Raw genomic sequence first — 12,155 nt, 5'->3', positions numbered from 1 at the left:
GTGCTTATGAGTATGTGGGTTTCTTTGTGTGCAACGAAGTGTGTGTTATGGAGGACACTTCTTTTAACGGTTGGCTTTTCAGAATAAAAGTCAACAGCTGAGAAGGAACCACAGAGACAATGTTTAATAGGGCATAAAAAAGAATTCACTATCTCAGTGGCCTACACAATATTTATTTTCTGTTTGAAACGTCAAAACTAGCACCTTCCCTTGACCTTTCTCCTAAAACCATTATATTTAGTTTTTTTCATGTAGTACTTGAAGTTTTTTTTTCATTCAACAGTTCTAAGATAAAAATGTCAGTTTTTATTTTTGTGAACCTGTTTCTTTTTTATCCACATTTGTAATAGCGAATGGGACTACTGTCTGTTGCAACCAGCCCAAAGAACATCACACTCACGAACAAACACAAACCAAGACACTTTACCATTAGATACAGGCAAGGATCACAATCTGTTAGAGCCTTCTTCACTATGCCCTGTACTCTGGGGGCCTCATTTACCAACCTTGCACATGCTCTTATTTTATTCTGGAGTGCTCTTATTTTATTCTGCAATGCATTGAAATGAGGGAGGAACTTTTCTCCCTTAAACCAGGTGTTTGAAAAAAAAGAGAATCCAGCAGGACCTCAGCAGTCTTTGACTTTAAAATGAATGCACGTTTTCATTTCATTTTCATTTTTTTCTTCACAAGGACAGTTTTCTGAGATTACTTTGGTTAGTTTGTGGGAAAAAAAAAAACACTTGCATTTGAAAAAATGTATTCCAGCATACGTGTGTAATGAAGTTAGTTGTTGAAAACTGGCACACAAGAGGATGATGGGAGAAACCTTCCCCTCAGCTGTCACACTTAGCAGTGACAGTGAGGTGCTGTCTGCAAAGATGAAGGCGTCTAATGATTTTTAACCTACAATGATTTCTGTTTCCCTAATGATTTTTAAAGAACATTAGAGCCCAATATAGGAATGTACCTTTATACACTGTGGAGATGGGATGCAGCTGTGACCAGCTAAGCCCTTTCTTTGGGCTAAAGAATTGGAACCACTTCAGTGAGTTAAGACCATAATGTTTAATCCCAGTTTATATAACCTGCTGCATATGTGTGCATGCGCTTCTGGTAAGAGACAGTTAGTAGTCGCATATATATGGGTAAACCATACATGATGTAAATTGCATCACAAAGGTACAGTACTGTATGTGAGTTGTTAATACAAGAAGTTTCATAAACAAACCATGACAGAATCATAGACCAGAATTCAATGCAAGTGTTTTTTTGTTCACAAAAAGAAACTGGCTGAATCATTTTGATGAGACAGAAATATCCAAATTTCATTGCAAATCAGATTAACATTAGGCTCATTGAATCTTATGGGATTTATCAACAAACATGGTCTAACGAATGACCTGTGTTCAGAATGGGAAATAGCAGTAGTGCTACTCCAACACTTCTTTTTTGCAAGTGGAAGAGCTGCTTGTTGGTTCATTATCTTTGAAAGTTGTAATGCGACCCACCTTTGTGCCAGGGGCAAAAAGTGAAATGTTCATTAATTTATGAGGTTTATCTGCCACATTGGCTTAAAACAAAAATCAAAGCAAATGAAGCCTTTCTCTGAAAGCAAGTAAAGGGGAAACAATTGTATTGCCAGATGCTTTCAAATCCATCCCCTAAACTATTTCTCATGGACACCTCCTATTTTCAGTTGACTGCTGTACAAGTTATCCAAATTTTTCCTACCACACCTTTGGTTAAGGTCCCCCATCTACCATTGACTCCTGTGCATTTTCCTTTGCAGACTTGCCCGCTCAAATGTTTAGAATTCCATGGCCGCATAAAGATTATTTTGAATGAAATTTGCATGTATGGACTTTCCAATGATATGTGTGCACGCACATAATTTAGCAGATGATATGTACATCTTTGGTTTATAAACTGGCACGCAGGCATGCTTTTTGAATCAAATTTGCATATGTGCATGATTGGGAATGATATTTGCGCATTTTGCACCGCTCAGAGTGGAATTTGTTCGCATTCAGAGTTTAGAATGGAATCTGTGTATTTGGACCGCTCTGAATGAAATGTGTGCACATGCACTCTTGATAAATGAGACTGGTGGATCTCCTTGAAGGGTCCCACAGGAGCAGTCTTTGGGTTGTACGTAGCAGTAATCTGTCCAGCTGTAACAGTGGGAACATGCAAAGTGTCACTGTAAACAAGTTCTGCCATTCCTTTTGGGCTTGGATGGGAAAATAACAACAAAATCAATACTACAGACATGCTACATGTCATCTGCAGAATGAAATGTATTCACAGGTTCTCAGAGTAGCACAATGCTGCTTCCACCCTATGTATGTCGTGCCAGATTTTATGGATGGGCTTCTTTTGATGGGAGGAGAGGGTGGGAAGTGAAAGCTGAATAATATTCTTCTCTCTGTCACTCTGTCTGCAATTTTAGTTGATTTTATGGTCCCATTTCTGAGTAGAAAAGGCCAGAGAGTTGCTTCATAAACCCCACACCCTGAATGTTCTGTTTAGTGAAGAACTGTTTTGTGAAGACATTCTAATGTTCATGTATTTTGTGAAGCTGTAAAAGTTTTTGTTTTATTTTATTTGTTTGTTGTTGTTGTTTTTTTTTTATTTTAAAAGTAGCATGGCGACGATATCACTGCATCTAACTCTCTTTTCTTTTGGAAAGGATCAAAAGGATGGCATTTATTCCACTGTGAAATCAGAGTCAACCTTGGCTACAGTGAACGACCTTAAGCCAAGCACGGCTTATGTGTTTCAGATCCGCGCGGTCACGGCGGCGGGGTTCGGCGCATACGGCCCCAGTTTAGAAGTCACCACTCAGGATGAGGCCACAGGTACCCCTCCCCCCCAAAGTGCTCTCTGATTGGTTAATTGGTCTGTTGCCTCTCCAACCATGAATATTTAACACGGGTATACTCATCCATATCAGCATTTCTGTAATCAACATAGTGACATATGATTGGATATTCATGTTTTCTGTGCTGGATTTACCCCAGTAAGCAGGAGGGGACAGGGAGTGGCTTTCTCAGGGGTTGGAGGGTTAAATCCTGAGTGTTTTTGCTGTGTCTTTTTTAATCTGTTCAGCAACTAATTATTGGTTTTTAGATTTTGTTATAAAGACTTGTTTTAATTTTGAGTTAAAGATGCAGTATGCAACTCTTTTCAATCAGATGATCAGTAAATGACCATGACAAATATGTAACTATAAAATGATTAAATACATTAGGAGAAAGCATGTACATGTCCTCCAAGTTCACGTTTTAAATTGTTATGTTTATCAGCAAAGTGACATAATTGTGAATGACATTTCTAGAAGTGAGCCAACCTGGTGACTCTTTCGCTTGCCAACTTTTTTATTTCAAAAAGCCTAGCAACAAATTTAGCTACTTTTTCAGTAGGCATTAACTTTCTTGGAGAACAGTCATCAACACTGCTTGATGGGTCTGCAGTCTTCCCTGTGCTTAATTTGGCTCTGTATGTCACTGGTTATTAAGTGTCTGGTTAGTGAGTTCAGAGAGAAGCTACAGTCGACCGTCCACCTGTGCGACGCACATTTTCATATGCAAATGAGCATGTGATGATTCGATAATATGAAAATTAGTGTACTGTATGATGTCATTTAGTGACTTCTACCAACTTTGAGCATGTTTTAGCAACATTTTGTGGGAAAAAGTTAAAACTCTGATAAGAAAGATTAAAAAGGTCTCATATGTTACCGGGAGTAAGATTTCACATTTTTCCTGAATTGCTAAGCAGTTGATGCTGCCATTCTCTTAAGTCTGTGGCCTGCAATCCTTCCTCTGGATTACAACAAGATACAGGCTGTCTGGTTGCTGCAGATGTATCACTCACTCTCTCTACCAGGACCAGCATGGGGAATTTACCAAATAATACTCTGTGTGATTTCCAAATATGTCCATCATGTCAGTTGTATTCTAAAGTTTTAATCCAGTTCATCTGTTGCCACTTGAAAGAAAGCTTGCATACTGCACCTTTAAAAGGACAAATGTTGATTGAATCCAGATTTATTTACTGTCTAAGTGTTATTTATAATGGTGTTTGACACCCTTATGAATAGAGTGTTTTACTACCAGAAAGATGACTGTAGATGTTTGGCCATTAACATTTGGGTGGTTATTTCCTTCTTGTGGTCGCAGGGACCTCATTTTGCTCGGTTTTGTGTACCTCTCCCCAGCTGCCGCGGTCTCTGGCGAACAGAACCCGGTCATCATCATCGCTGTGGTGGCTGTGGCGGGAACCATAATCCTGGTGTTCATGGTGTTCGGGTTCATCATTGGGAGAAGGTATGATCTGCAGGATTCTTGCTAGCTCTCCCCTATATTTTGCTCTCGACTCTGCAGGTTTCCAAAGAGTTAATACTAAATAATAGTAACATGTTGCCACTTTGTCAGCTGTAATGTAAAGATCCTTCTTCTTCTTCTTCATAATAAATTAAATATGTTTAGGTGAGACAACAGTAACCTGACAGGGAAAATTTCTGATTCAAAACTGAGGAGGGAAAAAAGGGAAAATTAATTTTTCAAAGATTCTGTCTTCTTTAAATTCAGTTCAAAGTATTCAGTATGCAGTTATTTTTTTGTGTTTAGTATGTCATTTCTGAACACAAAAGCTGGAGGCCTGACACTGTATGTCCATTCTGGCACTGCAAGGCCAATTTCATGATTGGCAGTCCACTAAATGGACATGTGACTAGTTTGTTTAAATTGGCATGCTACTTGTGTAAGACCAGTTCAGATGTTCATGGCCAATATCAAATATTGTGGGGAGTATAATATCTGTACTGTCTGGATATAAATTTTAAAAAATCTCTACTGAATAAAATAGGCTTAAACTTATAGCATTTGGCTCTTAATGCATACTACAAATACTGTGCCTGTTTAAAAAAATCATGCTTTTGCTGAATAGGGCCTTTAAAACGAGGTCTTAAATATTCAAAATGACCAAAACAAAGTTGTAAAATATTGCCAAACTGAGAGAATCAAGCACACTCTTGCATTTATATTGTGTTTTTAAATATATATATATATATTTTTTTTTATTATTATTTTTTTTTTATGGATGTTCAAATTCCAGCCATGGCAAAACAAAAGCATGCTCTAACATGCAAAAGATTCTGGGGTGTTCTGATTTGATAAAGCCCAGTCTCCTTGGATCGCTCATAAAAATTAAAAAAAATAAAACGTTTTTTAAAGCGTCCTTCGCCCAAGCAAGGTTACTGGGCCTCGGTCACGGCTGTCCCCTGGTGAACTTTAAAAACGCGGCTTTTCGTCGCGCGACACCCCGCTTAAAAAAACGGCTTCGGTCCTTCAGCCGCTAAAATCCCGACAGCGTTCCTCCTCGCGGTTAAAGGACCTTCAGGTGTCAGCTGCACAAATTCCCGCCCGCGTGCGGCATGCAAAGCGCACATCACCTGTTCTTTACTGTTCACCGGCTCCCCTGTTAAGCAGAGACCGCGCTACAAGGCCATTAATGGCACGGCGCTGGCTTACTGATGTGAAAGCTCCGGCTCGGGTGTGCTGTTTTTCACACCTTCAGGACCCATATGCCAGGCCTTCCTTTGACAACCGGGAGACATTTTCTGGCTTTGAAACCTTTAAAATATATAATGTATGTGTGTGTGTGAATGTATGAGTGCATGTGTGTGTGCGTGTGTGCGTGCATGTGTGTGTGCATGTCTGTGTGTGCGTGCGTTCCCACTTATTTAATGTCCCTCCTCTTGCTGGATTAATTTTCTCCTTTAGTGCTTTGTTTATTGCCTTGTTTTCTTGTCTGGTTTTCTTGCTGCTTCTTTTGCTATTTTAGCCCTTTACTATTTTCTTCTGTGATAATTGGTGCCAAGTGTCTGGCCAGGCAACATTTACCATATTTATTGATGTCTTGATGTACTCTATTTTAAAAAAATGCGATGAAATCTAAATTAATATTAGAAAAAAAAAAAAATTAGATAATAATAATTATAATAATTATAATAATAATAATAATAAACAATTCTGTATTTAGCAGCATTTATAATTGCTGGAAACGGATAGTAAAGTGGCATCCTATAATAATATAACAGATGCCATAACGAAGCTTTCAGATGACCTGGTTCTTGTGTTTCCTTCTAAAGGCACTGTGGGTACAGCAAAGCTGATCAAGATGGGGATGACGAGCTCTATTTCCAATGTGAGTATGGCTTCACATCCCGGCTAACATATTGCTTTCCCAGTGCCACAGTACCACTACTCATCAACTTTTTGCAATGGTCCAATAACACACAGCTTTCGATTCCAACTGGTTTTCAGTGTATTGAGACCCTTCGTGGTCCAATATCAAATCCTGGCCACACCAGTGCACACTTCGACTGGCAGTCCCGCAGGGCAGGCCATGATTGGCCATGGCATTCCCTAGAGGGGGTGCGGGGGTGGTTGGGTTTATTTGGCAGGTTTGTCCTGTTTTATTACAAGACCAACTCTTCTGGTTCACGGGGTGCCTGCAGTCTGTCTGTAACAGCTGCACATTAAGTGTGCCCCTCCAAAGCAATCAGCCGGTGGAGTGAAAATAAACTCCAGGTAACAGCATGCACTTCAGGGCATATGCTGTCCGGAACTGACAGAGAACTTTAAAGCGATAGAGTACGATTGGCCATTCAGAACTGGGAGAAAGGCAGAAAAATACGAGATGAAAATTGGATCTATAAAGAAATCATGGAACCCTGACTCAGGGCTGTGTTCTAACTCAAATATATTCAGATATAAGGAAGAGGTCCCTAAAAGCATGTATCTCCCCAGACCGTTTTTACACCTGCTTGATTTTGGGAGCTTTTGGCCACTTACTACTCTCAGATTTTACAGATCCTAGCCAATGCGTTTTATAAACTGGGCAGCATTTCCCAGCATTATAAATTTCGACCAAGTAAATTAATTGATGTTAGTCATTTGTCTTATTTTATACAGTGTTCTTTTGCTGCCTTTCATGAATATTAATGAGAAAGAATAAAACTAGAATTCCCTTCCCTTTTTTTTGTTAATTAACACCTCAGCAACATTGTCGACATGCACCGAGTGAAAATGCCTTGTCTAGGGTGCAAGAGAAGATAAGGGCCACATGAAAATGACACAAAAGGACAAAAGGAGGCACCTTCCCTTTATTATCTCATTTTATGAACGGTTTTGTATTTTCAAACATTTTGCAAACATAAGAAATAGAAAAGAGAACAGCAGCAGACATTTTAGAAAGCCCAGCTTACCTGCTCCCAGTTCAGTCGCATGTTGTGTTGTTCATTGTTCCCTGGTTTCCTGATGTGCAGTGTAGCTGTACCCAGATCAGTTGGCGTCCTGGCTCTGTCTCCTTCTACCTTTCCTTAAAGCAGAGCTGCCCAGTCCTGTTCCTGGAGATCTACCATCCTGAACATTTTCATTCCAACCCTAACAAAGCACATCTCATTCAACAGCTAGAGATCTCATTGAGCTGTTAATTAGTATGATCATATGTGTGGTAGAATCTACCTATAGGACAGTAGTTCTCTTAGAACAGGGTTGGGCAGCCCTATTGTAAAGTGATTCACACAGCCTTCGGTGGTCCATTAAACACAATGACCATAAATACTAAACTCCTGTGAATCTGTGTTATCAACATGGGAGGGGGGGGGGGGGGTGCAATTTATAATGAGTCATCAAACTCATCCAAATGTGAGAGCAATCCATTTTTGCAGGTGTTCATATTACCGCTAATTTCCTGCATTCAATTACATTTTTTTAACACAAATGTGGGTATATAGTTTTGTTCATTGATAGGTTGCCTGAAATATCCTCACCAGGTGTTGTCGGTGGTGCCAGCATAAAAATTCCAGCTATCTTTATAGAAAAAAGGTTTAAAGGAAAATGAATGCCAATATCATTCCTGTTGAGGTGCTGAGATGGGCAAAAAAAGGTATTTTGGCTGTAGGTGTGCATCAGGCCAGAACTGAGGCCCAAGCCTGCCTAAGCTCGAAATCTTTACAGCCATACCCAATCCAGACCGACAGACTCTAGCCGTAGTTTAAGCCCCAACTCAATAGAGCTTGCTTGCTGAAATAACATCCCAACAACACCATACAGGCTTCGCTATCGCCAGCTGTCAACAATGATTGACAACAATGTCACAAGGCAAAAATTCTAGTTTTAGTACTGTACCATTAAGCACAGCTTGCAAATTAAGCCATATTTGAGCTTTCACGTGTATTGTCTAAAATATTTATATCCTTCTGTTAAACCTGACATCAAGTCAGAGGAGCGACGTCCATCTTTCAGTGTGAGTTTGCAAAATAGAGCAATAATTCATAGTTTAATGTTTCTAATGATCTGAACAGGCTCGCAAGCTAGTTTTAGTGTAATTTTCCCTTCTGTTAAATATTACATAAATAGGTTTTTCCCTGTTCATATTGATCAGAACAGACTAGTCAGCTAGCTTTAGTGTCGTTTTCCCTTCTGTTAAACAGTCATTACTAGGTTTGTTGCTTCTGTGCAGTCAAATATGCCTGTTTTAATTTGCAATTCAACATAACGATACACTACAAAAACTGGAGCTTTGTGCCATTGTTCTTAATCATTGTTAACATCTGGTAGAAGTGCTGGTATGGTAGTACTGTATTAATAAATGTGTGGGTTCCTAATCTGACCCCACGTCACAGAGCTAAACAACGACCCAATACCCGGTCTGAACCCAGCATACTTTTTGGCCCGGATGGGTCAGGATGCACACCTTTACTGTTGACACAAAAGATATTAATTTGAAGACTATTTAGTAATTCCCACTGAATCTCAATCCTGGTGTAATTGTGTACCTGTCAAAAATAATGTGTTATGTGCATACATAATTTTAACAGTATTGTTCTTTCCCTATTCTACAGTCAAATTTCCAGCCACTAAAACATACATTGACCCTGAAACTTATGAGGACCCAAACACGGCTGTCAATCAATTTGCCAGGGAGCTGGATGCTTCCTGCATTAAGATTGAGCGGGTAATTGGCACAGGTGAGCTTGCAGTTTCTCTAATCTTGTCCTGTTTAAGTTACAATATACACCCATGCATCACTCTGACAGAAAATATGGCCCCGCTCGAGTGGAATTCATTTTCCCGGTCTATTCAACGTTACAGTGAATGCAAAGAAAAGGGGGAAAATACATTTGCAATACACAAAATTATATTAGGACGTGCTCTGCATTTTTGAAAGGTGGGGGGGGGCATGCTGCTGACACATTTCTGCCACACATATATTGAAGATATATATGTGTATCTGTACAAAACAGTCTGTACACAACACCACAACATGATATATTATATGTTCATGTTACCTTCTTCTGGGTTGACGCTTTAAAAATAATTTTCTATATATTTCCAAAATCATGCTCAAGCTGCAACACATCTCCACTGTTGCTTTGGTCGAGTGCAGACAAGCATATTCTTGTCAGCCACCCTCACAACACTGCTCGCAAGTCTGGCTTGAACAGACATCAGTCAGATGAAGACATTTCACATGCAGCTTACCTGGTAGACTGGCAGGCAGCAGTCGACCAGAAAGGCCACTGTTGCACGATGCGATGTAATACCGGCCGACTGAAACCATTCCGTCCTATGGTGATGCACTATGGTCTGTAGCGTTGCCCTGGGATAGGTGGGTTCAGTTGGCCGGGATGACATCTCATCATGCACCAACAACCCCTCTGGTCAATCGGCTAATGGCCCCCGGTTGGCACTGCCACAATCTGGATTTGATACAAGAGAGTGGGTTCCATCCACACACTGAAACCTGAAATGGTGCCATAACAATTTTAGCTACCCAACAGCCCCTTAATTGATTTTTCTGTAGGTAATTTGATAAGGAGAAATGGCAAATTATTCTTGCTCCAAATGTCAATAGGTTTTGTGACTAACTAAGTTGACAACACTGCTCCCTCTCTTCCATAAACAAAACGCTTTTGACAAATCCCACACACTATAATTGAAGATGAAATGTTCGGTCGCACTGATCCATTTGTCAAGCATAAAGCTCTCATCTTTCTTTCCGTATCATTAACTTTTTAAAGCTGCATCATACATCAAAACTATTTTCATGTGGCTGTGGGTTTTTCATGTATTTGTTAATTTAGATTTATGATTCAAACATTTTTTTTTACATTGGAACTATGCTTAAATGATATCTTGAGTTAGCTTTACAGTACGCCGTGTGTTTGAACCTGGTTTGTGCGGACTTAGTTTGGCTGAAGAACTGAGTTTTCTCAGGGATAAAGTATTCCTGATCCTCCCTCTGGCAGGGGAGTTTGGGGAAGTGTGCAGTGGCTGCCTGAAGCTTCCGGGGAAGAGAGACACACCTGTGGCCATCAAGACTTTGAAAGTAGGTCACACGGAGAAGCAGAGACGTGACTTCCTGTCAGAGGCAAGCATCATGGGACAGTTTGATCATCCCAACGTGCTCCGCCTGGAAGGAGTCGTAACCCGGGGTAAGGATGGTGTGCATCTCCTTCCAGAAAACAAGAACACACACAGTCTACGGCAAGACAGAAGGATTATCCTTAGAGGTTTCCCTTGATCTTTTCCTGCTTGTTCTGGTTGTAACATCTTCTGCCATATCTTCATTACTTTGAACATGCAAGGGCTGAGTAGATCAAACCAAAGATGTTAGGTAATTGATATTTTAATAGGCAAGGCAAGTAATATCAAATACATATCTATTTGTTGTGTATTTGGCTCATATTTCATTGCTTAGGCATGCTGTTTGTCACTCCAGATGAAGTATTAAGCTCCATGTTTGCTTCAGTTCAGTGCATATACATAAACACATCTCATGTATTTTATGAGTATATACTATATGTGTGTAAGTATGTTGCATGCCTACATAGTAGCACAAGTTATTTGAACACGGTTACTACATTCATGTAGAGAGATGCAGGTAGCACTGGCAGTTTATAAGGGTGTCTTGACCAACAGTACCTTTTTGAATCCATCAGATATTATTCTTCTTCTTTCAGGTAAACCAGTCATGGTTGTGATAGAATATATGGAGAATGGAGCATTGGATTCATTTCTTAGAGTGAGTGCTTCCATCAATGAAACAAAGTAACTATTTTTTAAACACATTCCTTATTATTTATTTGCTTGCCGCGCATCTTTAGCCACGGTGAGTAAAAAGCTCACGTTGTAAAACTTTATCCACACAGCTTGATATCCGCCATGCCAGGTTAAATGTGGAGACTAGAGTCCTTTATCCCAGATTTTTTTGTGTCAATGTTTTTGCGTTGTGTCAACAGCCTGTGTCAACCCTGTAGTGTCCCTCCCAATTTGGGAGTTGAATACTAGCACACGCCCTTAAAAAAACATGCTGCTAGCTCTCCTCTTTTGCACTCTGCTGTCCACCAGCTGAGGGCCATAGTCTCTGCTTCCAATGTATGTGTAGTCTTTGCAGGCAGACCACAGGCACCACTCACCAGAGTAACTTTTGTTTTATAAGATAGGAGCATCCCAGCTACATTTAACCCTCTCACCCGAGGGGAGGATGTGGCCTATTAAGCTCCACCCCTGGTGGGCTGGGCTGTGGTGCATGTCACTACACTCGGGACAAATATTTTAAATGTAGTCATAAAATACTGCATAAAGCAATTGAAAGACTAGTATGTGGTTAGGGTAGGTGTGTACAGTGCCATAATTATATGAAATTTGAGTTTTAGGTTTAATTTCAGGCGCAACACATAAAGGAAAGTTGACACAATGAAGAAATAGTACCTGAACACTGCTGCTCCTGGGTGTAATGCAACACGACGTAGACCAATGTGGTTGATTCCTTGTACATGGTTGCTTTCTCTCCCTCCACAGAAACATGACGGTCAGTTTACAGTCATCCAGTTGGTAGGAATGCTCAGAGGTGTCGCGGCAGGGATGAGATACCTCTCTGACATGGGCTACGTCCACGGAGATTTGGCCGCTCGTAACGTTCTTGTCAACAGCAACCTTATGTGCAAAGTGTCTGACTTCAAGCTGTCTAGACCAACGGACGATGGTCCCGATGCTGTCTACGCAACAACAGTGAGTAAATCAGTCTTCTCCATGCTGGCATCTCTGTTGAAAGCCTACTTTGGAAGCATACATAGA

General features: G+C 40.3%; 1 protein-coding gene across 4 annotated transcripts in view; it reads left to right on the top strand.

The window, feature by feature from the left end:
* The window catches only part of LOC118214216 (ephrin type-A receptor 7-like), an 84,141-nt gene that overhangs the window by 61,016 nt on the left and 10,970 nt on the right, over positions 1–12,155 (top strand). For 2 of the 4 annotated variants that reach the window (XM_035393947.1, XM_035393956.1), the window contains exons 7-13: positions 2,693–2,861; positions 4,223–4,331; positions 6,158–6,213; positions 8,918–9,043; positions 10,325–10,510; positions 11,039–11,100; positions 11,880–12,089. In XM_035393947.1, the coding sequence (XP_035249838.1) occupies positions 2,693–2,861; positions 4,223–4,331; positions 6,158–6,213; positions 8,918–9,043; positions 10,325–10,510; positions 11,039–11,100; positions 11,880–12,089 (918 nt within the window). The remainder of the gene's footprint in view (positions 1–2,692; positions 2,862–4,222; positions 4,332–6,157; positions 6,214–8,917; positions 9,044–10,324; positions 10,511–11,038; positions 11,101–11,879; positions 12,090–12,155) is intronic. The other 2 variants (XM_035393968.1, XM_035393978.1) reach the window with 2 other exon arrangements.

The sequence above is a fragment of the Anguilla anguilla genome, chromosome 1, assembly GCF_013347855.1.
Source record: "Anguilla anguilla isolate fAngAng1 chromosome 1, fAngAng1.pri, whole genome shotgun sequence".
Taxonomy (NCBI): domain Eukaryota; kingdom Metazoa; phylum Chordata; class Actinopteri; order Anguilliformes; family Anguillidae; genus Anguilla; species Anguilla anguilla.
Note: the sequence above shows the minus strand (reverse complement) of the source record. Positions and strands in the feature narration are given on the sequence as shown.